This window comes from Podarcis vaucheri, assembly GCF_965113315.1.
Source record: "Podarcis vaucheri genome assembly, chromosome: 13".
In the NCBI taxonomy this organism is placed as follows: domain Eukaryota; kingdom Metazoa; phylum Chordata; class Lepidosauria; order Squamata; family Lacertidae; genus Podarcis; species Podarcis vaucheri.
The window spans coordinates 44567159-44590610 of record NC_138751.1 but is presented as its reverse complement, the minus strand read 5'-3'; the positions used below and the strand labels follow the sequence as shown (position 1 = coordinate 44590610).

The 23452-nt window shown below is 46.9% G+C and overlaps 1 protein-coding gene and 1 long non-coding RNA gene across 6 annotated transcripts in view; one reads left to right on the top strand and one right to left on the bottom strand.

The window, feature by feature from the left end:
- Positions 1-5807: 5807 nt before the first annotated feature.
- LOC309516378 overlaps positions 5808-23452 on the bottom strand; it is a 70940-nt gene continuing 53295 nt past the window's right edge. For all 5 annotated transcript variants that reach the window (XR_014212852.1, XR_014212853.1, XR_014212854.1 and 2 more), the window contains one exon: positions 5808-6736. This is a non-coding gene — a long non-coding RNA (uncharacterized lncRNA). The remainder of the gene's footprint in view (positions 6737-23452) is intronic.
- On the top strand, positions 12106-14991 carry FZD2 (frizzled class receptor 2). Its single transcript, XM_082194920.1, has one exon. The coding sequence runs from the start codon at positions 12239-12241 to the stop codon at positions 13922-13924; it is 1686 nt and encodes a 561-aa protein (XP_082051046.1). The 5' UTR covers positions 12106-12238; the 3' UTR covers positions 13925-14991.

Sequence of the window (23452 nt, the reverse complement as noted above, 5' to 3'; positions counted from 1 at the left end):
AAAAGAAGAAGAAAGAACAATGGAGAGAAAACTTAGAGGGAGGGGGGAGAAGCAGGATAGAAAAGGCCCTGGTGTTGGGTGCAAATTTCGGACTAGGAGAGAGAAACAGGCCCATTCTTTCCTGAGGACTTTCCGCTGGAGTTTTTATTCAGGACACGTCAAAACTACAGGACAATTTGATGTTATTTATGACCGAGACTCGGGGTGCAGACAAGACCGGCCCTGTCTCGAAATAAGCATGGTGGTAGAATTAAATCCATCTACAGGCAACTTTTACAAATCACCCAGTTCCCCCAAGCAGCCTGTTTCTGCTCCCCCCTCCCCTCAAAATCAAAATTTGGCAGGAAGGCAGCCCAAATTCTTTGCAGCGGAACAGTGTGTGAAAATTCATAATGCACATTGAGTATATTTGCTTATTTTGCACAATGTATTTAATTTGCTTCTGCTCAACACAGGGAAGGCAAAGAGCTCTGGCTGCCCCTTGGAAATCATTCCTTTGCGGTCTTGCCAGTGAGATTCACCCGTCTTGTACACACACACTGTATACCTCTGCAGCCTTAGAAGCTGCAGAGATGTTTCGTTTTGCTTTTAAAATGAACGCAGAAATTCTTAAGAAGTAGAATTCTGTTGCCAGCACTGATTTCTGCACTTGCATTGGGTGGTTTTGAAATGGTGGAATATGTACAGTTCTAGGTCAGGGTTACCAACCCTTGAAAATACAATGTTCTGGCACGTTGGCAGGGCCCGAGGACACAGCGCAGCAGGTCACTAGGTAAACCCCAATCATAGAATCAAGGGTGGAAAGGATAGCAAACACTCTGTTCATCTTTCTAAGGTGTGCAGTTATAGCAGGGACCTCAGGTATTTGTATGGTACTGCTTGGTGATATCAGACTACTATAGCGCAAACCAACACAATCCATGCTACAACTCTTGTCTCAAGAGAAATGAAAGCACATATACCTCGGGTTACAGACACTTTGGGTTACAGACGCTTTGGGTTACAAACTCCGCTAACCAGGAAGTGGTTGCTTCAGGTTAAGAACTTTGCCCCAGGATAAGAACAGAAATCGTGCACCAGCGGCGCAACAGCAGCAGGAGGCCCCATTAGCAAAAGCACGCCTCAGGTTAAGAACCGTTTCAGGTTAAGAACGGACCTCTGGAACGAATTAAGTTCTTAACCCGAGGTACCATTGTTGTGAACTCACGTGCATTATTCTCGCACACCTGCCCAACAGTTGAGAATAAGGCGATGCATGCATAGGCATGCGGAAGTTGAATAGGCACACGGGGTAGGAGGAGCCAGGCATGCAGGTTGAGAGCCAATGAAGTAGCCACACTGGCCTCTATGCAAATGTGGTGAAGCCAGTGCAAAGAAGCCTGACGACAACCTAGTGCAAAAATAATATAGAGGGATATGGAAAAAGAATTCAGCACCCAGAAAACATGTATCCCTTTCATAGATGGGATAGAGGGCTTATCCCCTTACCATTCCGCTGCTCTTTCCAGGCATGGTCCATGCTTTAAAGCTCCATGTCTGCCTGCCCCCCCCTTTCTTTTTGCTCCTGAGCTTTCTCCACCCCCCACCCCCCACAATTTAGCATCCAAGTAGAGCAACTATCAATCAGCAGAAAACCTGAGCTGTTGCTCCGGTTGGGTGCTAAAGAGTAGCTTTTCATGGGGAAAGTTCTGGGGCAACTCCCCCCCCCCCTACTTTCAGACACAGAGCTTTTAAGCGCAGACCTGTACCTGGGAAGAATGGCGCAAAAGGTAAGTGTGGATAAGCTGAAAAACAACTTGCCCAGGGAGGCTGAAAAACAGCTTGCCCAAACAAGCAAGCGACCCCAACCAACAACCCGGAAAAACCCACTGAGGTGGGCACACAAAGAGAGGCAGACACACAGAGAACAAAAGGAGGGCACAGTTTCTAAGAAAACGTGGAAGAGAATAGCTTGCCCATACATTTTGCCTCCTATCTCAGGTTCTACCAATGCTAGAAGCTTAAGTCACATTCACACCATACATTTAAAACACTGTGGTACCACTTTCCCTGTCACAGAGGTACAGTTCCCATAATGCTTTGACAAATTACCCCTCTTCACTGAGGATTGTAGATCTGTGAGAGGGACAGGGGTGAAGTAGCTCAGAAAGGGTGACTGGGCCAAAGTCACTCAGAGCACATCATGGCAGTGTGGTGTGTTGGTCAGAGTGTTGGACTAGGGTTCGAATCCCCACTCAGCCACATAGCTCACTGGGTGACTTCAGGCTAGTCACTTCCTCCCAACCTAACCTACGGTACCTCACAGGGCTGTTCAGAGGTTAAAATGGGGTACCACCTTGAGCTCCTTGGAGGAAAGGTGGCATCTTGACGTAATATTAAACTAAATGACTGAGTGGGGGGATTTGAATCTTGGTCTCTCAGAGCCTGGTGCAACAGTCACTGTTACATCAAACCTCCTCAGGAATGCAAACAAGGCAGGAAGAGAGGATTTGGGGAAATGACTCTGACCACAATGCTCAGGGATGCTGTTCCTCTAAGACAGTGGTGTCCAAACTTTTTTCAAAGAGGGCCAGATTTGATGAAGTGAAGGGCCAACCAAAGCGCCAGATTAAACCAGCCAGCAGGCAGGATTAGGCCCCCAAAGTGGAGGCCTAACAAGAACTGCAATGCACACTGTATGGACTGCACATTCAATTCTGGATTAATACTTAAGTATTAACACAACTTGAATTGTTTGAATTATTTACGAGTTTACTATTTTAAAACATTAATTTTTTTTATTCATTCAGTAAAACCACTCTTTGGAAGAAAAGAGCAAGCTACAAAAGGGATGATCAAATAAAGGCATGTACAACTTCCCGCAGTTCCAGCACACAAGATGTAGTCCTGGAGGAATGTTCTATAGTGACACCGTCCTATCCAGTACCAAGAGCAGTGTATCTTACTACAATGTACAGTGGTGCCTCGCAAGACGAAAAGAATCCGTTCTGTGATTCTCTTCGTCTAGCGGTTTTTTCGTCTTGCGAAGCAAGCCCATTGAAGGATTAGCGGATTAGCACTATTAGCACTATTAGTGGCTTTTAGCGGCTTATCTGCTGATCGGATCAGCTGATAAGTGGCTTAGCGGCTTAGAAAAAGGGGGGAAGGGGGGAAAAACCAGCAGGAACTCGCAAGACATTGTCGTCTTGCGAAGCAAGCCCATAGGAAATTCGTTTTGCGAAGCACCTCCAAAACGGAAAACTCTTTCGTCTAGCGAGTTTTCCGTCTTGCGAGACATTCGTCTTGCGGGGCACCACTGTATTCCAGGCCCCAGACAACATGGAGCGTGTGTTCTTGGATACAGGCATCTCTGTGTGAATGCTGAGAGATGAGAAAGCACAACTTGGGGGTTAGAGACATGGGTCTGCAGAAAGTCCCCATCTAGCCATCATTCAAAGAATCTTGTACTTTTAAAGAGTCAGGAAAAACAAAACCTGCATATATTCTGTGACGGAAGCTCTTTCACATAATGTGAACTAGTCGCCAGATGTAATCTGGCATAAATGCTGGAAGGTAAGACTTTGCACCTTGTTGAACTGGGGACAGCTTTGGTTGTAGATACAAGCTAAAAGCAAAAGGGAAGCCCCATGCTGCCAGGGAAGTTTGGGGAAGGGTCATAGCTCAGGAGTAGAGCATCTGTATGAAATCCTGCAGGGCTACTGCTAATATTGAGCTAGAGTGCTAGATGGAGCAAACGTGGCTCAGCCTAAGGCAGCTTCCTATGCTCCTAAAGTGGGCAATAATGGACATGTGCAAAATACTACTGGCATGTCAACCCAGGAAAATAATAAGTCATGAACATGCCTTACTGAGCTTAAAATGTAGTATTTCGGAAGATCCAAAGAATCATGCAAGCTATGCTTACCAGTGATGGTTTCATACAAGAGTAGCAAAGCATCTTCCAACAGTCCAATAGATGAAGACAAATCATATGCCTTCAAATGTGGCATCAGAAAAGACCCTGGCCTGCCTTCATTGGGGGGGGGGGATTCCAAATAGCTTGAAACAAAGCAGGCAATCGGATCTGAGGGAGCCAGGAGAATTTTGGCCCCGGGTCAATTGCTCCAGGGACGAAAGCCCAGCTCTGAGCTGCCTATCTGAGAAAACTTGGAAAGTATGTCTGAGGGAGGGAAGGAAGATAGCAGAAAGGGGAAGGGATTCCTTTTTATGCTTTTAAAAAAGGGTCAAGTTGCGGGGAGAAAAATGGCCCCAGATAAAAGGCCCTGGGTCAGGCATGAGAGAGCTAAGAGGGGTTTTGAAATATGACAGAGGAAGAATTACAACGGCCAGGAGATAAGATGCTGAGGGTAAGCGGAGATGGCAGGAGGGGGAGGAGGAGGGAAGAGAGGAGGTTAAGTTGGCAGCGGAGAAGGGGAGAGAGATAAGGGAAGAAAGGGTTAGGGTCAGTTGTTCAGAAAGAAAGGCCACCTCGTGTCAGGAAGGCAGATGGCTTGGTCCTGTTACACATACCACATTCCCCAAAAGCGCAAGGTGGGGGTGGGGAGAAAAGATTCCTTGCAGCAAGAAGGGGAGGGAAAAACAGTATTTTTTGGGTGGTGGCAGTCAAACACACACACACACACACGAGAAAGGTAGCCTCCCCACAAGGCAGTGATGGCCACCATCTTGGGTGGCTTTAAAAGAGGATTAGACAAATTCGTGGAGGTTAAGGCTATCCGTGGGTGCTAGCCAGGACGGCTGTGTTCTCCCTCCACTGTCAGAGGCAGTACCGTGGTACCTCAGGTTACAGACGCTTCAGGTTACATACGCTTCAGGTTGCACACTCCACTAACCCAGAAATAGTGCTTCAGGTTAAGAACTTTGCTTCAGGATGAGAACAGCAATCGTGCTCCGGCGGCGCAGCAGCAGCAGGAGGCCCCATTAGCTAAAGTGGTGTTTCAGGTTAAGAACAGTTTCAAGTTAAGAACGGACCTCCGGAACGAATTAAGCTCCGTATTTTTCGCTCTATAAGACACACCAGACCACAAGACGCACCTAGTTTTTGGAGAAGGAAAACAAGAAAAAAAATATTCAGAAGCCAGAACAGCAAGAGGGATCGCTGCGCAGTGAAAGCAGCGATCCCTCTTGCTGTTCTGGCTTCTGGGATAGCTGCGCAGCCTGCATTTGCTCCATAAGACGCACACACATTTCCCCTCACTTTTTAGGAGGGAAAAAGTGAGTCTTATAGAGCAAAAAATACGGTACTTAACCTGAGGTACCACTGTATTTTATAATGCCAGTCACCGGAAATTGCTGGTGAGTGAATTGAACTGTTGTACCCATGTTCTGCTTGCCTGCTTCCCGTTGGCCCCTGTGAGAACAGGGTCTGGACCAGATGGGCCCCTGGCCTGATCCAGCAGGACTCCTCTTATGTGCGATGTACAGATTGAGTCAGGTAGTAGATGACTAGGCCATCGATTGTCCTGTCGGAATGTAGGGCACAGAGGATGTGACCCTCTTTAATTCTCCTTGACCTCTTGGTGGCTTTCAGTAGGATGAGCTATGGTATCCTTAGGGACCAGCTTCACTGCAATGACTGTGGGATGGGTTTTAATGGGTAGGAGAGGATACCTTAATTGCAATTTATCACTCCCTGTACCCATGTGTGAGAGCTGAACAGTTTTTAAAATCCCATCCTTTGTCAGCAAAATTAAAAGCCTCAGAATCAGGCTGCAAAACTCTGTTTTGAGCAAGTCCAGTTAACAAAGTACTCTTGGCTTCCCCCTTCTTACCCAGCCTAATAAAGAATCAGGGAACAACTTGGGAAGTAAGTTTAAAAAATATAATCTACTTATAATAGTACACTGGTTCGCAGTAATGGCAGCAGTAAAAACTATGCAGGCAAAATACCTCTATTTACAGTATAACCAGCTTCAGGCATGCATACCCTCCAACATTTCTCTGATGAAAATAGGGACGTCCCATTCCATAATGATAATTTTACTATTTGTACCCCACATATCTTACTGGATTGCCCCAGCCACTCTGGGCAGCTTCCAACATAAATAAAAACATAACAAAACATTTAACATTTAAAAAAAAACTTCCCTATACAGGATTGCCTTCAGATAGCTCAGGGGTCGGAAAACTCCATACCATCCAACATTTCTCCAATGAAACTTGGGACATCCTAAGGAAAAGTGGGGCATTCTGGGATCAAATAAGAAACCGGGACGGCTTCTCTAAATCAGGGACGTCCCTGGAAAATAGGGACACTTGGGAGGGTGTGGGCAAGTTGGATCAAGTGGAGGCATGTTTGAATCCAACGCTGGTCAAAGGGAGAGAGAGAGAGACGAACAGGAAGTACTATATGCTCCTTTCTCTCTAGAAGAGGCAGGGGAAATGACATCACACAGAGCCCTCTCTACCAATTGTATTTCTATTGACTGAGTATCTGCCTATCAGCAGTACAGCTCTATGGACTTAGCCCCTTCTCATTGTCTTGCCCACCTCCAGTCCTGTGGATGCAGCAATGGCCCTGCTGTTCCATGAGGGGGGGGTGTACGGCACCCTAAATTCAAGTTATTTGCAGTGAAATCCTAACCACAGATGCTCAGAAATTACTTTTGAATTCCCGGGTAAGTGGACTGCAGCTTGACTCTGGTTCCAAACCAGTGTCTTAAGTTTATCTTAAGGAACAATTTAAGGAGATTATGTAGTTAATGACTAGCCAGCCTTGCTTGATGATTCCATCTTTCTGTAATGTGAAAATAAACAAAGTTAAAGCACGTCAGTAGAATAAAATAAGACTTCCACACCTTTTCAGTGTCACTTCATCCCAACGTATACAAGAACATGTAAATTTGATGCAGGATTTAAAATAAGTATCAAACAGTTGTTTTAATAAATGGTGTTTTCTCCCAGTCCAGCATTCCTTTCCTACCAGAACTGACATAGAAATAAAATTTGCACCCACCCAGCACATCCCATAAGTATGGGAGGATCCCAACATACAATTATAATCAATTAAAATGTAATGAACTTTGCTTTAAGATCTGCTTGTGAATGGCCCCTACATGTTGCATAATTAAGACCTCCTCTGCCAATCCTCAATTTCTCCCTCTCCCAAACAAACACTCACAACAACATGTTAAAGAATGTTCTTGCTTTGAGGTGCCATTAAAGAAAAGGGGACCATAATGCATTTCTTTGTTCGTAAAAAGGGGCAATTATAAACAAGGAGCAACCTAGCTATTAAAGGGGTCCCTTTAAGAGGTCTCCCAGCTCACAGAAAGATGGAGGCTTTCAGCTTAGGTGGGGGAGGGAGGAGAGACACTTTCAAGAGGATCTTTATCTCTTTGGGTGGGGGAAATCTCTGTATAATTATTACTGGACCAGCCGATCTCTTTAAAATACATTTGGGAGCTGCACAGAATCCTTCTGTAGACTTTTGCATTCCCCCAAGAGGGAGCAGAGGACTCTGCTGGGTAACCATCGGTCTGGCTGTGCAGTGCTTGTGAGTGCTCTCAGCATATTTGGAATGGGGTGTGGGTGTGTCTCCCTTTGCTGCTGCTCTCACTGTTGCATCTGACGCTGTGTACACATTAGCAGCTTAGAAGGCAGCTAGGTCATTATTCTTCTCAATTCCAATCGAAGCTGGTTTGGGGGGGTGGGGGGACACATCAAAGCGCAGTAAAAGAAACTATGGATGGCGGCTACCGTCGTACGTACATTGCTTCCCCAAACCAGCAGTGGAAACACACTGGGTGCAGAGTAAATGGGAATGCAAACACAGCCTTAAGTCTTTCCCTTCGCTTTCCTCGCTGCCTGTTTTTGGCCCACCAGTACTGCAAACATATACCGGTACACTGTGATTTACGGTTGTGTGTGTGTGTGTGTGTGTGTGTGAGAGAGAGAGAGAGAGAGAGAGAGAGAGAACAGAAGGATTCCTTTGCTGGAAAAGACCAAAGCGCCATCTCAGCCAATATATGCTATCTTTCATTTATTTATTACACATCTATCTCCCCCTTTCATCTAAGGCGCTCAAGGTGGTTTACATAGTTCTTCTCTTTCCTCATTTTATGTTCACAAAAAGAGGGCTCAGGTAGGCTAGGCTGAGAGACTGTGACTGCTCCAGGCCAGGGTCACCCTGTGAGCTTCATGGCTGGGTGGGGACTTAGACTCTGATCTTCTGGGTCCCAGTCCAACATCACACTAGCTCTTTCCTTGTTACATCTATTAAGGAATGACTGCCGCTTGATGGCAGGGCACAGGTTCAACCCACACCTGCTACAAAAAGAGCTGGGGAAGACCCCCTTCTGGAATTCTGGAGAGCTGATGCTAATCAGTGTAGATAAGACTAAGTTAGATGGATGAAGGTATACGACAGACTCTTATGTTCCTATCTGATCTGATAATCAAAGGTATACTGCCTTGGACCATAGAAATTCTGTTCAGAGTGATCATGACTTAACAGCTGTTGATCCTCCTCTCCATCGTGGGTTCCACTTGGCTTTCGCGGTCCCTCTGTCAAGATGTCTAATCTGTGTTTAAAAAGCTATTCCCAGCATCCTGGAGAAGCAAATTCCATGAATTAATTAGGCGTTGTACTTCCTCTCCTCCTGAGGAGTCAGCATAGACAAAACTGATAAATGTTTCTAATACTGTTTCTTAGACTGTTGTTAATCCTCCCTGGGACTTCATGGCGAAAAGCAGTTAAGAAATCTAGATGATGATGATGATGATGAAGCCACCAGCAGGTATACCATTTCCTGTCACAGTGTGGCAAGGATGGGAGAACTTATACTTAATTGGTTCAGATGGTGTCATCTTAAGCCATCATTTGTTATATAGCTGTATCAGTAGATTACGGTATGTCAGTTCTCTATGTGCTTTGGAGACCAGAGATGTAACTCGCTTGCTCATCCCCATACATCTTGGGTCCTCTGAAACTTCTCATTACCAATGCCCCTGCTGGCAGGCCTGTGATGGGAATGGAGTCGGACAACGGGGACTTCTCGTCTAGTGGCTGATGAACCCCAGGGTGCTGATGGAGTAGGTCAAGGTGCGGATTACTGTGGCCAATGCGCAGGAGCTGCTGCAGAGGATGATGGGAAAATGTTTCCTGAAGTGTATTCGAAAACCTCAACAACTCAGAGCAGAAATGTGTTCTGATGTGCATGGACCGCTGCATGGATGCCTGGAACACCGTCTCATGGGCCTACAACTCCCGGATGCAGAGGTGCTTTTGGGGTGGACATACTGCTGCATTTGCAATTAGTGCATGTACCATAGCTTCCTGCCGAAATCCTGTAACTTCACACAACAGATCTTCCGGGGTGGGGTGTTGTTGTTTGGTGCCACATCGCACAAGGATGCCCCTCCAGATGGCAATAAGGCTGTAACATTGCGGAAGCACCACAGAACAGCTCATAAAGGGAAACGTGTGAACCGTCCATTATATATCCAGCATGAATGCACTATTATTGTGTCATTAATATGTTGCGGAATGCACTCTCAAAAAAACAACACCAGTCTGGAGGGGCTTTCAGTATTTTGTGGGAGGGATTCAGTGGCACACCAGAACTGTAGGCATGCGCATTTAAAATGAATTCAAAGCATTCTGGCCCTAGCGCAGCAAATCCACTTGTAAAAAACGTAAGGACTTTTTGCAGTTTGACAGGTGAAGGGGAAATGCAATGAAAAGTGTGGGATGAACTAATGGCTATGCGGAAGATGCTGGAACACCCTGGAAGCATTTGTTGAGGGCCAGATATAATCTAACTTCCATGTAAGCTTTGTACAAGCAAATAGGTCATCTGGAGGGGCCCTACATTTTCCCTTGTGGGTCCATATTAAGCCAAAGTACTTGACTATAATCTAACTTATTTCCATCAAAGCTAAATTGGTTTGCATCTAAGTCCTTTAGCTTAGCTATGAATTGGGCTGCTGTCCAGCTATTCTGCAAATGTAATATTTGGAATTCATGGGGTGCTTCCAGTGTGTCACTATTTTGGGGTGGGATTCAATTGCATACAGGAAAATTCAGACCGCACATTTAAACTGAATGAGAGGTCCTGTGCAACAGACTCTTCCCAAAAAGATCTGGGATTTTCTGCAGTAAGGGAAGTGATGGTAAAATGTACTGGAATTGTGGGATAATGCTTGGTTAGACATGACATCCTCTAACCTCCCCTGCAAACAGATCCATAATGAATCGCCGTTAAATAGCTAATATTATCCAATCCCCCTGCAAACAAATAAGGATGAATGGTTCCTGTGTTGTAGGGGGTTGGACTAGATGACCCTTGAGGTCCCTTCCAACTCTGCAATTCTACGATTCTATGAATGGTCAATAAACAGATTGTCTGGAAGCTCCTGTAGATTCAGAGCCCTTCCAATGCCAGAAAATTCAGCTCTCTGCCTTAAATGCAGGCTCACCCACCAAACTACAGACCAGATCAGTCTTTCATGCATCAGGAGTGGAGAGCAATTGCCCATCAGAATGGGGACTGCAGAGTAAATGCCATCAGATGATCTGAGCAAGTGAATCGGTCCACACACTTATAGAGGAAAATCATAACTTCCAAAAGTCCCAGGTTTTTGGGGAGAAAGGGAGGAAGTCTTTTGGTCCCCTGAACTAGGGTAAACAGGAGCCAAATACAGCCACTAGATCTTTTCAATATTTTTTTTTTGGGGGGGGAGGCTGCAACATGGCACCTTCCACCATCTAGAATGACAGGTGGCATTCCACATGCTGATGCTCCAGCTTCCATCGGCCAGTGTGACAAATGATCAGGGTTGATGGGAGCTGTCCTCAAGCAACATCTGGAGGACCCGGGGGTCCCCATTACTGCTCTAGATTTTGCTCTGAGCCCAAGAAGGGAAGGCAACCTCACCTCCCTCCCAAGACTGAGTACAATCAGACATTGTGTTGGGAGAATATTCCTTTCCAACAAGGTCATGCATCAGGTCTAAACTGAAGGGCTCACTCCCACACCTTGTTCCCAACTTAGTGATATATAGAGCAACAATGTATAAGCAAATACAGTGGTACCTCGGGTTAAGAACTTAATTCGTTCTGGAGGTCCGTTCTTAACCTGAAACTGTTCTTAACCCGAGGTACTATTTCTGGGTTAGCGGAGTCTGTAACCTGAAGCGTCTGTAACCTGAGGTACCACTGTAATACAGACAAGGCTGCCTCTGAGCACCAGCAAAGAGCATTAATTGCCTCCAACTTCCCAAACACCAGGCACAACTTCTGGGTGAAATGGGCTGGCTTGAGGTGGTCTCAACCATTTTTTAAAAAAAGTTAATAATGAAATACAGTACCCAGGAAGCAGGGACTTTCATGAACTTTTTTCCCATCTCTTGTGTGGAAGTGTGTGGAACTGGAGGCAGGGAGATTGGCGAGAAAGAAGAGGCAACAGGATGTGGGGATAAACATGCAACTCACTCCGGCAGTTTTCTGTGTGTTTTGACTGGAAATTGTTTGCAGAGAAGGGAGAGGCGGCGCTCTGCACTTTGCCTATTAAGAATCGGAAAGTGGGGGGGGGGGGCGAGTAGTTGTGCTGCCCGCACAACCAAGATAATCTGCTTGCTAATAATTATAATTGTGGCGGGAGGTGAATAATCATAATCGAAGGTAAATTATTTCTCCTTAAAAGCAGCCACAGGCTCGTGACTGAGCAGGCGCGGGGGGAGGCGGAGAGAGGAGAAAGAGGTTTTTGGCATCTGATTCGTGATCTCGTTAATTTTTTCCCCCTTCCGTGATTGACCAATCCTGGGAAGGGAGGGAGGGGGGAGGAGGGCTGGTCCCTGATTTTGAATCTGATTGGGCGAGAGGAAATTTTGGGAAGGGGCTTAGGCAGCCAAGGTCTCTTTGATGGCGCTGGGAAGGGGGAAAAGGAAGAGAGGGGGCCGGACTGGAATTGATTAAGTTGGGAGGAGAAAGAGGAGAAGGCTGGGCGAAGCGCAGCTCAGCCCGGGGGCCCTCCTTTGAAACGGACTAATTGGGGAGCGAAGACACAAAGGGACGCGAAAGGCGCTCGGAGAGACGCACAGCAAGGAAGTTTCCCGCTGGGTGAGTGGATCTCCCAGGCGGATCCCCCCTCTTCACCACCCCCCCCCCGCAGAAAACCAACTCGGAAACTTTTGCCAGGACCCGTGTCCCCCGAGGGAGTGACAGATCCCAGCTCGTCCTGGGGAGGAGACGAGGCGATCGGGTGTCGGTGAGAACCGAGGGGGGGAGAGAGCCACCATGCGCCTTGCCGACGCGTCCTTGGCTCGCTGCCTGGCGCCGCCGCCGCCGCTGTTGCTTCTGCTGCTGCTGGGCTCCTGCCGGGCCCAGTTCCATGGGGAGAAGGGCATTTCGATCCCCGACCACGGCTTCTGCCAGCCGATCTCCATCCCTCTGTGCACCGACATTGCCTACAACCAGACGATCATGCCCAACTTGCTGGGGCACACGAGCCAAGAGGACGCTGGTTTGGAGGTGCACCAGTTCTACCCGCTGGTGAAAGTGCAGTGCTCGCCGGAGCTCAAGTTCTTCCTGTGCTCCATGTACGCGCCCGTGTGCACCGTCCTGGAGCAGGCCATCCCGCCGTGCCGCTCCATCTGCGAGCGGGCGCGCCAGGGCTGCGAGGCGCTCATGAACAAGTTCGGCTTCCAGTGGCCCGAGCGGCTGCGCTGCGAGAACTTCCCCCGCCACGGCGCGGAGCAGATCTGCGTGGGGCAAAACCACTCGGAGGAAGGCGGCTCGCCCGCGCTGCTCACCAGCGCCACCCCCATCGCCGGTCAAGGCACGGTGGGCCACCCCCGCTACGCCACCCTGGAGCACCCCTTCCACTGCCCCCGCGTGCTCAAGGTGCCCAGCTACCTCAACTACAAGTTCCTGGGCGAGAAGGACTGTGCTGCGCCCTGCGAGCCGGCCAAGCCCGACGGGCACATGTTCTTCAACCAGGAGGAGATCCGCTTTGCCCGCATCTGGATCCTCATCTGGTCGGTGCTGTGCTGCGCCTCCACCTTCTTCACCGTCACCACCTACCTGGTGGACATGCAGCGCTTCCGCTACCCGGAGAGGCCCATCATCTTCCTCTCGGGGTGCTACACCATGGTGTCCGTGGCGTACATCGCCGGCTTCGTGCTGGAGGAGCGGGTGGTGTGCAACGAGCGCTTCCAGGACGACGGCTACCGCACGGTGGTGCAGGGCACCAAGAAGGAAGGCTGCACCATCCTCTTCATGATGCTCTACTTCTTCAGCATGGCCAGCTCCATCTGGTGGGTCATCCTCTCCCTCACCTGGTTCCTGGCGGCCGGCATGAAGTGGGGCCACGAGGCCATCGAGGCCAACTCTCAGTACTTCCACTTGGCCGCCTGGGCCGTGCCGGCCGTCAAGACCATCACCATCCTGGCCATGGGGCAGATTGACGGGGACCTGCTCAGCGGCGTGTGCTTCGTGGGCCTCAACAACATCGACCCCCTGCGCGGCTTCGTGCTGGCGCCGCTCTTCGTCTACCTCTTCATCGGCACCTCCTTCCTGCTGGCGGGCTTCGTCTCCCTCTTCCGCATCCGGACCATCATGAAGCACGGAGGCACCAAGACGGAGAAGCTGGAGCGCCTGATGGTGCGCATCGGCGTCTTCAGCGTGCTCTACACCGTCCCAGCCACCATCGTCATCGCCTGCTACTTCTACGAGCAGGCCTTCCGCGAGCACTGGGAGCGCAGCTGGATCAGCCAGAACTGCAAGAGCTTGGCCATCCCCTGCCCGCTCCAGTACACCCCGCGGATGAACCCCGACTTCACCGTCTACATGATCAAATATCTCATGACGCTCATCGTGGGCATCACCTCGGGGTTCTGGATCTGGTCAGGGAAAACCCTGCACTCCTGGAGGAAATTCTATACCAGGCTAACTAACAGCAAGCACGGGGAGACGACCGTTTGAAAAGGGGGGTATCGAGAGGTGGGGGAAGGAGAGACAGACTTGGTTTGCCGGCCCCAAACTTTGAAACAATTGTGGGGGGAAAACAGGGGGGCCCACCCCGGATGTGCTCTATGGGGGGGGTATGGGTTGTTGTTTTTTTGCAGGGAGGGGGAGCCTCTCTCTGGAATTTGGGAAGTCCTGTTGCACAGAGCCGAGACCTTCCTTTTGACAATCTCGAGAGAAAACACGGAGGCACGGGAGGAAAAGAACAAGGGAGAGAGACCGAAGTATTTAAAACTGTCTCCTTTTAATTAAAACTTTTTTTTTTTTGCTTTAGGTTTTTATTAACTATTAAAGGGTGTCTTTTGTAATTAAAATTGTAAATAGCATTTGTAAATTTAATTATATATTTCTATTTAAAAAAAAGAGCGAGAGATAATGCCAGCAAGGACCCAGAAACATAGGGAGAGGGTCAAAGAAAGGAAATGGTCACCCATATTCTTCTCCCCCCCCCTTCTTTGGGTACTATATATATTTTCCCCTTTGCCTTTGCCATACCATCATCACCCCTCCCTCTCCATGGAGCCACGAGGACTGCCTGCTGTTTGGGTTGGCCCCTTAATAGGACATTCTCGCTTAAACTTTTCTGAAGAGACAGGCTTGGAATTGCTCCCCCACCCCCTGCAAAAACACATCGCCCACCAACTCCCCTTTGGAGACTACAGCTTTTTTGGTACGGTTCCAGGAAGACTTCTCCCATCTCTCTCATTTTTTCCTCTCCGCTTCTGAAGGTTTGCAAGTAACTTTCTGCATCTATGAAAACACAGTGCCGGTGGGGGTGGGATGTGAGTCCTTTGCTGAAAATTGGGCCCTGGCTGTGCGGATCTCCTTATGGTGATTTCTGCTAAAGAAAGAAATCTGCTGCAAGAAAAGGGTTCCCCTCTCCCTCCTGCCTTAAGCTGCAGAGTTCTTTTTTATGTTGCATTTGTACATTTCTATTTCCCTCCCCCTCCCTTTAGATGTTTTGTACAAAAGGTGTCTTTTTAAAAACTACATTTCCTGTATTAAACAGACTTGTTCTTTGCAAATTCAGTTTTGAGTTTTTTTCAGAAACAGCAGCAGCTTCAAAAGCAATCTGTTGGCGAGATGTCCCTCAGTCAAATTCTATAAAGCAGTTAAATGCTGCAATGCATACTTCACAGACCAGCACACAATGCCTGCTTGCCAAAGGGATGGATCTGTTTTTTTCTTAAAGAAAGAACCTTTTTAGAAAGGGACACTGGAAAGTGCTTGATGACATTTTATAAAGTTTTCAAGGAGAATCCCTCAATATAGATAGATAGATAGATAGATAGACAAGGCATTTATTTAACTTTTGAGAACTGGTACCTTACGTTACCAGAAATTTGGCAGAGAGAGAAATTTATATTTTGACTCAATTTTTTGTCTTTTTTTTTTGGTGGGGGTATGCTATTACTCCTTCCCCACCTCCCTTGCCAGCTCTCAAAAAAAGTCAAAAATATTTGGACAGGTTCTTAAGTGACTTTATGAGGAAGTATCAGGTTTGTGTTTTTTGTTCAGTAAAAGAGTGGTGTGTCTGGTGGAAATGTTGTAGCATTCACGGCATTAACTAATTTGTTTGGAAGTAAGTTCTGCTGATTTTTTTGATAGAATGGATTTCCAAAAATGTTTGTGAGACCACAGCCCAAAGCTTCCACTGAAATCTATGTGCGTTGATGCACGTGTTAGAATTCGTAATCAAACAGCACTTTCTAGAAAAAAAGGATGACCATGTGTAGATAATCATATGTGACAATTGCCTACACATGCATTTTGCTGAATGTTATGTAACCTCTTGAAAGATTTAATTGCCACCTCATTGTTCTCTTTCCCGCTCCAAGTAAATCTATTAGGGGTTCCGGTGCCCTTTGTCATAACAGTGAAAACATACATATAACAGCAGCCCAATCTTTTGAGCTTTTTGCTCAGAAATAAGTCCCACTAAGTTCAGTGGTTCTTGCACCGAAGTAAACTGCAGCCTAAATTTCAGTTCTCTCAAGCGGAAAATTAATTCCTGTATTTTAAAAACAGTTAACGTCTTTTTTAAAAGCTTCTAATGAATTACTTAAATATTTGTCTTTGCCTCCCGCCAATCATTATCCCTCTTTTAAATTTCTAAATGGAATTCTGTTGATTTGGCAATAATCAAAATTCAGTCCTAGCTACACACATATACACAAAAGGTCGTTTTTTGTATTTAAAGTAAGCTCCTAAAAAGGCTTTATAGAAGTCACTCTGATCCTAACCAGAAATCAGCTAGAAAATTCCACCCATGCTTGTGAGATGATAACACCTCTGTAATATATCTCTTTAAAGCAGAAGCAGTACGCTAAAGGGTAAAACTTGGAAGTGGGGAGGAGAATCCCACTGTCACTAGCACATATATACAAAAAGGGGGGGGGGCATGAAATAAAACTTTCCACCTTCAATTCAGTTTAATTTCTCAGTGGCAGGAGGGAGCACATCATCCCCACCCAAATCATTTTCCAGCTTTTTGTGGTAGAATTGTGACTCTGAAAGAGTTGTTGTTGCTGTTTCCTTGTGTCACTTAGTTGCTTTTTAAAAGGTAACGGATAGAAATAAATAGTTTTGCATTTTCTTTTGCACCAAAATGTTCCTGGAGGAAGCAACTTACTGGTCCTGCGGATTATGGGACTGGTGTGTATACCAAAAAAGATGGGGGGGGGGAGAGAGAGAGAGAGAGAGTGAGTTGTAAAGCATTGCAGCAAGGAATGGGGTGGGAAAGAAAGAGAGAGAAAGAGTGCACAACTTTGCATTCCACATTTTAAGCCTCCTTAACAGAACGAGGGTGGAAAAGAGAGCCTCCAGAACGCACCCACCCACCCCCAGACACACGCATCCTCTTCCATCAGAGAAGCGAGTGTGGTTTAAAGCCAAAAGTCAGAGGGCCACTAAAGCAAACCAGATGGACGTTTGGAAGGCTGCAAACATGTGTCCAGTATCAAAGCAATCCAGCTAGATAGAGGAGGAGCAAATTCCATCTGGTCTAATTTAAAAAAAGAAGTTGAATGGGATTTTCCTCTTGGTGTTTGAATGCGGCCTGCCAGGGAGCATGCCAGCCCCGCTACCACCCCCTTGTCGCCACTTAAGAGTGGCTCTTTTGCTACTCCCACTGGATTTTTTTTTTCAACGACAACTGGTGATTTGGGAAGTTAAAAAAAAGGAGAGAGAGAAAGAGAAATGGAGTTCTTTCTACTGACTCTGAAATTTACAAGAGGGGGAAAATGGACTTGGAGCTTTCGGCGACAAATGGCCTTTTAAACTTTCTCTTTTCTTGAACAGAAGAAGTGTGTGAACTTTCTCTCTCTGCCACACACCCCCTTGCTGCCACTTTATTTATGTGACCCAGTTTTGGAATTCCTCCTTCCTTTCCAGGTGACTTCAGTGACACAAGAGCACAGCTCTCGAGTCGGCCACAGTGTCACCACCAACTGCTACCCCATGGGATTGATCCCTTAGTTCTGCTGCCAGGGCCTCTTTTCTGTTTTGTTTTTGTTTTGTTTGGTAAGAATCGCATTTGCCGAAAGTTTTTCTGCATGGCTCATATTCCAGCATTCTTTCCCCCCCCCCCCCCGCTCCAACTCTCAGACCTGTCTTATGAATCTTGCAAAAGCACCGACAGATGGATCTCATTAGTTTCCTCTTTTTTGGCAAAGGTACCTCAGCCGCTTGCCCCACACAAGAAGGGACTACACCCAAACTTTTTGCGCCCCGCTTTCTGAGCTCTGTGGACAGAACGACGTGCAACGTGGACCCGAGGCAGGGAGTGGAGAGCGGCTTTCCTCTGCCAAGGAATGCCGAGGACAGGAGTTTAACTCTCTCCCCCTCTCCCCATTTTGTTCTTAATTTAATCCTTCTGGTTTTGTAAGCCTAGAAAAACAAGACCATCTAATGTCAAGACAGTTTATATCAGGCGGGTGCCTCTGTGTGTATGTGTGTGTGTTTTAACAAAAGGCCTGAAAACTTTTCTTTTCTCCCCCGCTTTCCACCCACCTCTTCCCCTCTTCCCCTGGCCTCTTGCTAAGTGCATACATAACTTGGAGCTCAGCAGAAACCCTCTCCCAACCTCTCCTTGCTCACCCTAACCATTTTTTGCTTGCAATTCCAATTTGGGGGTGCTGAATCTGTTGGAAATAAAAGTTTGCTACCCTACACTCAGAAAGGGCATAGCCTTTGCCAGATTCCCCACCTTGCTTTAAAAACCCATTTCACATTCTCTCTCTGTCTCTCTCTCTCTGTGGAATGATCACTCCCTCCCATGCCCCCAAAAGGAGTTGCACAGGACATTTGTGTGTTCCCACTTAAAGTTGACACACGGGCTTTGAAATGGAGATTTGTCCCTCAGCAGAGCAGCAGCCTGCTTAACACATTAAGAATCCCAGCTGCCAGGGGGAAGGGAGAAAAGGGGAGAGGTTTGATCTGCACTGGGTGGATTCCTCTCTTCTCTCTTCCTCCACCCCCCCCCCAAATGTAAGACAAGAGTGTGGGGCTGTTTGTGCAATAAACTGCTACAGACCTGGAGCTATTTGGAAGAGGGGGGGGCGGTGGAATATGAAATTCCTTTGCAGCAGACGGGAAGGCTGTCCAGTCGTGCAGACAAAAAAGCCCTTCTTTAAATGACTCACAGTTGCAAAGAGTCAACCAGAGCTGTTTAACGAAAGAACACGAAGGAGGGGTTGGCGAGCAACTGGATTCCCAGCCAGGCTTCTGTTCCAACTCCCATCAAGATGGCCTTTCTGGTTATTGGAGCAGTTGTCGTGCCTTAAATGTGCCTCCATATCCTCTGCAATGCCTTTATCCTGCAAAGCCTTCTCTGCATGCAGACCCTTATGAGGCTCTTTATAGGGTACTGTGCAGTTTTGCCAAAAAAACTCTGGCAGGGAACTAACAGAGGGAGGCTGGAGAGACAAATCCCATTTCCCAAAAATCCTAGTACTGTCCAGAATGTGACTCACTGCAACTAACAGCAAGCCGCACTAAATTTCTCCTATAGAGTCGTGATCCAGGGGTGAAGCCCTTTGATCAGTCTTCAGTGCTGGGGTTCCACCATGGAATGTATCTTAATCCCTCAAACGCCCAAACCCTTTATACAGCCAATCGATCGCTGCCAGTGAGGGCCTCCTGCAGATACCAGCTTATCAGGAGGTCCTTTAAGGTTGTGGTCTATTAGGTGCCTACTTAAAAACTTTCCTCTTTGAACAACAAGCCTTTTAAACCAATATATTTCCCCGTCTGCAAGTACATTGGAATCGTTCTTGAAAATGTTCTTTAATGCATTCTCATTGTTTTATTGCTTGATGTTTGCCATCCTGGCCAGCTTTGGAAGGAAGGGTGCAATATACATTTAACAAATAAGTAATATGGGATGAAGACAGGCATAACATAAAAAGGTAACTCAAGAGAATGTCGCTGTACCTGGGTTTCAATGGAAATCACCAATATGCATAGCAGTGAATTGGCTCAGTGTCAGATTTGGCCCTTTCCCCTATGCTTCAGTTGGCATGTCCATACTTTAATTTTTTTAAAAAAAAAATCACATGAATATTCATGTGTGTAGGCTTGTGTGAGCATTCATTGCCTTAATTATGCAATGACAACAAAGAAACTTATTTTTACATGTGCGAAACTGCTTGAGGGAGTTGGGTAGGGGGTGGTTTCCTGGTGGCATCACAGCAGGGGGCAGGGCAGAGGGCAGGACAGAAACAGCCTCATGCAAGCAGCTGGTTTCAGTTTCAAACCTGTTCAGAGCTTGGCCCTGGAGAGGAACAGATGTGTTTCGATTGAAGGCTGAATGTTACTTCCTTGTCACCCAAAGAAGAGCACCTTCTCACTCACAACACTGAGTAACCATAACCAGTCTCCAAATCTAGGATTGCAAAGGAGGGATAGGAAGATCTCAGGCTTGCAGAATCTACTTGGGTTTTTTTACTAGAATGCCAAGATCCACCAAGTTGGGTGCAAAAGACATAGAATTGAATAATTCTCTGTCCGAGGGTTTATTCTGAGTACCTAATTGAAACCGAGCTCATAGTTCTTTCACACAAAAATCTGCTATTTTCTGTGCACATCCAAACTTCCCTGATTACTTTTTTCCAATCTATCCCTCCCTGCCCTACTCTCTTCATTTAAGCAGTATAATTACAATTACAATTAATTACAATTACAATACAATACTACAATAATTATAATACTTCATTTAAGCAGTATAATTACTAGTAAGGCAAGGTAAAGGTAAAGGACCCCTGGACAGTTAAGTCCAGTCAAAAGTGACTGGGGTGTGGAGCTCATCTCGCTTCAGGCTGAGGGAGCCGGTATTTGTCCACAGACAGCTTTCCGGGTCATGTGGCCAGCAGGACTAAACCGCTTCTGGCGCAACGGGACACCATGACAGAAGCCAGAGCGCACAGAAACGCCGCTTAGCTTCTCGCCGCCACGGTACCTATCTGTACTGGTGTGCTTTTGAACTGCTAGGCTGCTAGAAGCTGGGACAGCGTGACGGGAGCTCACCACCATCACATCCCTATAATTATTAGTAGATCTTGGTCTACCTTCTACCACCACCACCCAGGTCCCCACCAACCCAAGCTTAAAGGAAGATATAAGCATCCATGCTTCTTCTATAGAAACTGACTTCTGGTGTAGTTTTCTTCAGCACTTACAAGCTCCTTTGATCCCCAAAGCCCCATCCCTTCAAAAAGTTAAGACAAGAAAGCTACATGGGGCATTTTAATGCCTGCGTTTGTTTGGGAAAGGTGTGTTGACAAATTAACGTGGGCAATTCCTGTCCTATCCTCAAGTTACATTTACAGGTTCAAATTGGATGATTCCTAAAAGCCTTTGCTGGGAGTGGCTGGAATTAACATGGGTCCAGCAATAACCCTGCACTAGTAAAATAATGGTTCTAGATTACTATAATGTGTTGTTCATGGGGCTACTGTCACGCCTCGTTTGGAAGATGCAGACAGTGCAGCATGCAGCTGCTTACTGGGGCCCTCAGTTTTGCACATAACTACACAGATGTTGGAAGATCTGCACTAACTGCCTTTTAGGTTCTGAGCCGGATTTAATTTTTTGTGGTTCATGTTTTAAACCCTAAACTACTTAAGATATTTATTCTTATATTAAGTGGTATATAATTTTTAGAAATGAATTAATATCTGCCAAAACAAGGAGGAAAACTGGGAAGATTGAGAGGGAATATTGGGAGGGAGGGAAGGAAGGAAGGAAGGAAGGAAGGAAGGAAGGAAGGAAGGAAGGAAGCCTAGTCAGAATTCTGGACTCACAGGCTGGTCCTACCTGGTATGTAATGATTTATTGATTATAAGATTAATGACCATGGCTTTCTAATCCATATGTATTGCTCAAGACATCTCACAATAGTTCAAATCACAATAATAAAATACAGCAACAATTATAACGGAGCTGGCCTGGGGTTGGCAGATGAAACATGTCTTTCAGTAAAAGTATTTTAATCTGACAAATGAAAAGCCTGCTAAAATGAAAATATATTCACAACTGATGGAAGGCAACCAGAAAGGAGGCCAACTCTGGTGCCAACACTGAGAAAGCCCTAGCCCTCGCCCCAACCAAACTTGTGCTGACCATGGATGAGACACAGTGAAGGGCTCCACTACTTGATCTTCATGAATAGGCAATGATAATGTTTACATCTGCCACAGGGAACCTCAGACGACTGGACTCTACCCTCACAGCCACAATGGAGGCCTGGATTCTAACCCTTCAGCCAATCACAGCACACGAACAACATGATATGAGACATAGCCAAGGAACAACATTACCATTTTGATCTATTTTCTTGCTTATGAACTTCGGAACACAACAGGTGGTAACTTGGCAGGGAGTTCACCGCTGAGAGGGCACACTGCACAAAAGTCCCAAGGTTCACAATCAAATCATTGCCAACCCTTGTCTTCTCAGCAACCTTTCAGGTACTCCACCTCAGGACTTTGGATGCCCAACAGGCATCACAACTCTGCAGCTACAACTGGAGCTGCAAGGCTGTTGGAAAGAAAGGGAGGGGAGACCACACTTCAAAGCTCCCATCCCTTTCCCCAACACCTCCAAATCTTCCAAAAAAAGGGGTGGGAGTCCCCAGATCCCAAAACACCCAGGCCCACAGAGTGTCTCCCATTCCCTACAGGGAAATGACATGTACTGTTTTATCCACCCTCCATTACTCCACTCATGGTAGCAGTAACCCCCTTAAGGAGAGGACACAGATAAATATGTACCATACAAAACAGGGGTTGCTGTTGACTTGAGTGGATCACAGGCAATATTGTGTCGGGAAAATAACCAGCAGATACTGGCAATTTTCCTGAATGCGGATGGGACAGCACAACCTGATGGGATGAAGGAAGCTGAAAGGCATCCTGGGGGCAGGACAGGCCACCCCCTTTAACTCAAGTTCATGGGCCACAAATATGCTCCTTTTTGCCTTCTGAAGTTATTGTTACCACATTAACCCCTCAAAAGGGACTCTTGGCTTTGCAAAGGTCACATTCAGGTCTCTCCAGGAGTGCATCTCCTGTTTCATCTACCCTTTGACTTTCCCACTGAGCTACCCTCTGAGCTTGCTTTTGTAGCTACCGTTCTTCTTATGCAAGTAGTGGCTTTCTCGCAGCCTCCACCCCCACTCTCCTGCAAAATGCTGGCCCCAAAACACACAAAGGCGGCAATACACATGTTTTGTGGGCAGTACTGTGGAGTTTGTCTGCATAGAGGCATTGTTCTTACTACAGGGCTCCAAGGACGCCTCCAAGTTCTTCAAATAGCCCTTCAACTACTATGACATGGAGACTTCTGCAGGAGATGGCGCAGTAGTTTCATTTTGGCTTCCTCCTTGGGTGTTGTGTGGAGGGTATTGTGTGCATTGGATTAAGAGTGATGGCATGGCATGGTGGCTGCCTGGCATAGCAAGAGCCGAAGATCACCCAGTACTTTCCATTGGAATGTTTTACATCTAAGCTGCAGGTTTTTGTCAACTTGTACATTGTAATCCTACCTAGATCACTGCCAAAGGTAAAGGTACCCCTGACCGTTAGGTCCAGTCGCGGACTACTCTGGGGTTGCGTGCTCATTTTGCTCTATAGGCCGAGGGAGCTAGCATTTGTCCGCGGACAGCTTCCGGGTCATGTGGCCACCATGACTATGCTGCTTCTGGCGAACCAGAGCAGCGCACGGAAATGCTGTTTACCTTCCCACCGGAGTGGTACCTATTTATTTACTTGCACTCTGACATGCTTTTGAACTGCTAGGTGGGCAGGAGCTGGGACCAAGCAATGGGAGCTCACCCCGTCACGAGGATTCGAACCTCCAACCTTCTGATCGGCAAGCCCTAGGCTCTTTGGTTTAGACAGCACCACTCATGTCCCTACAGCGCCACTCACATCCTTACTGTTACTGTTATCCTCTTATAAAGCTTAGCTTGATCACCTCAACCTCATC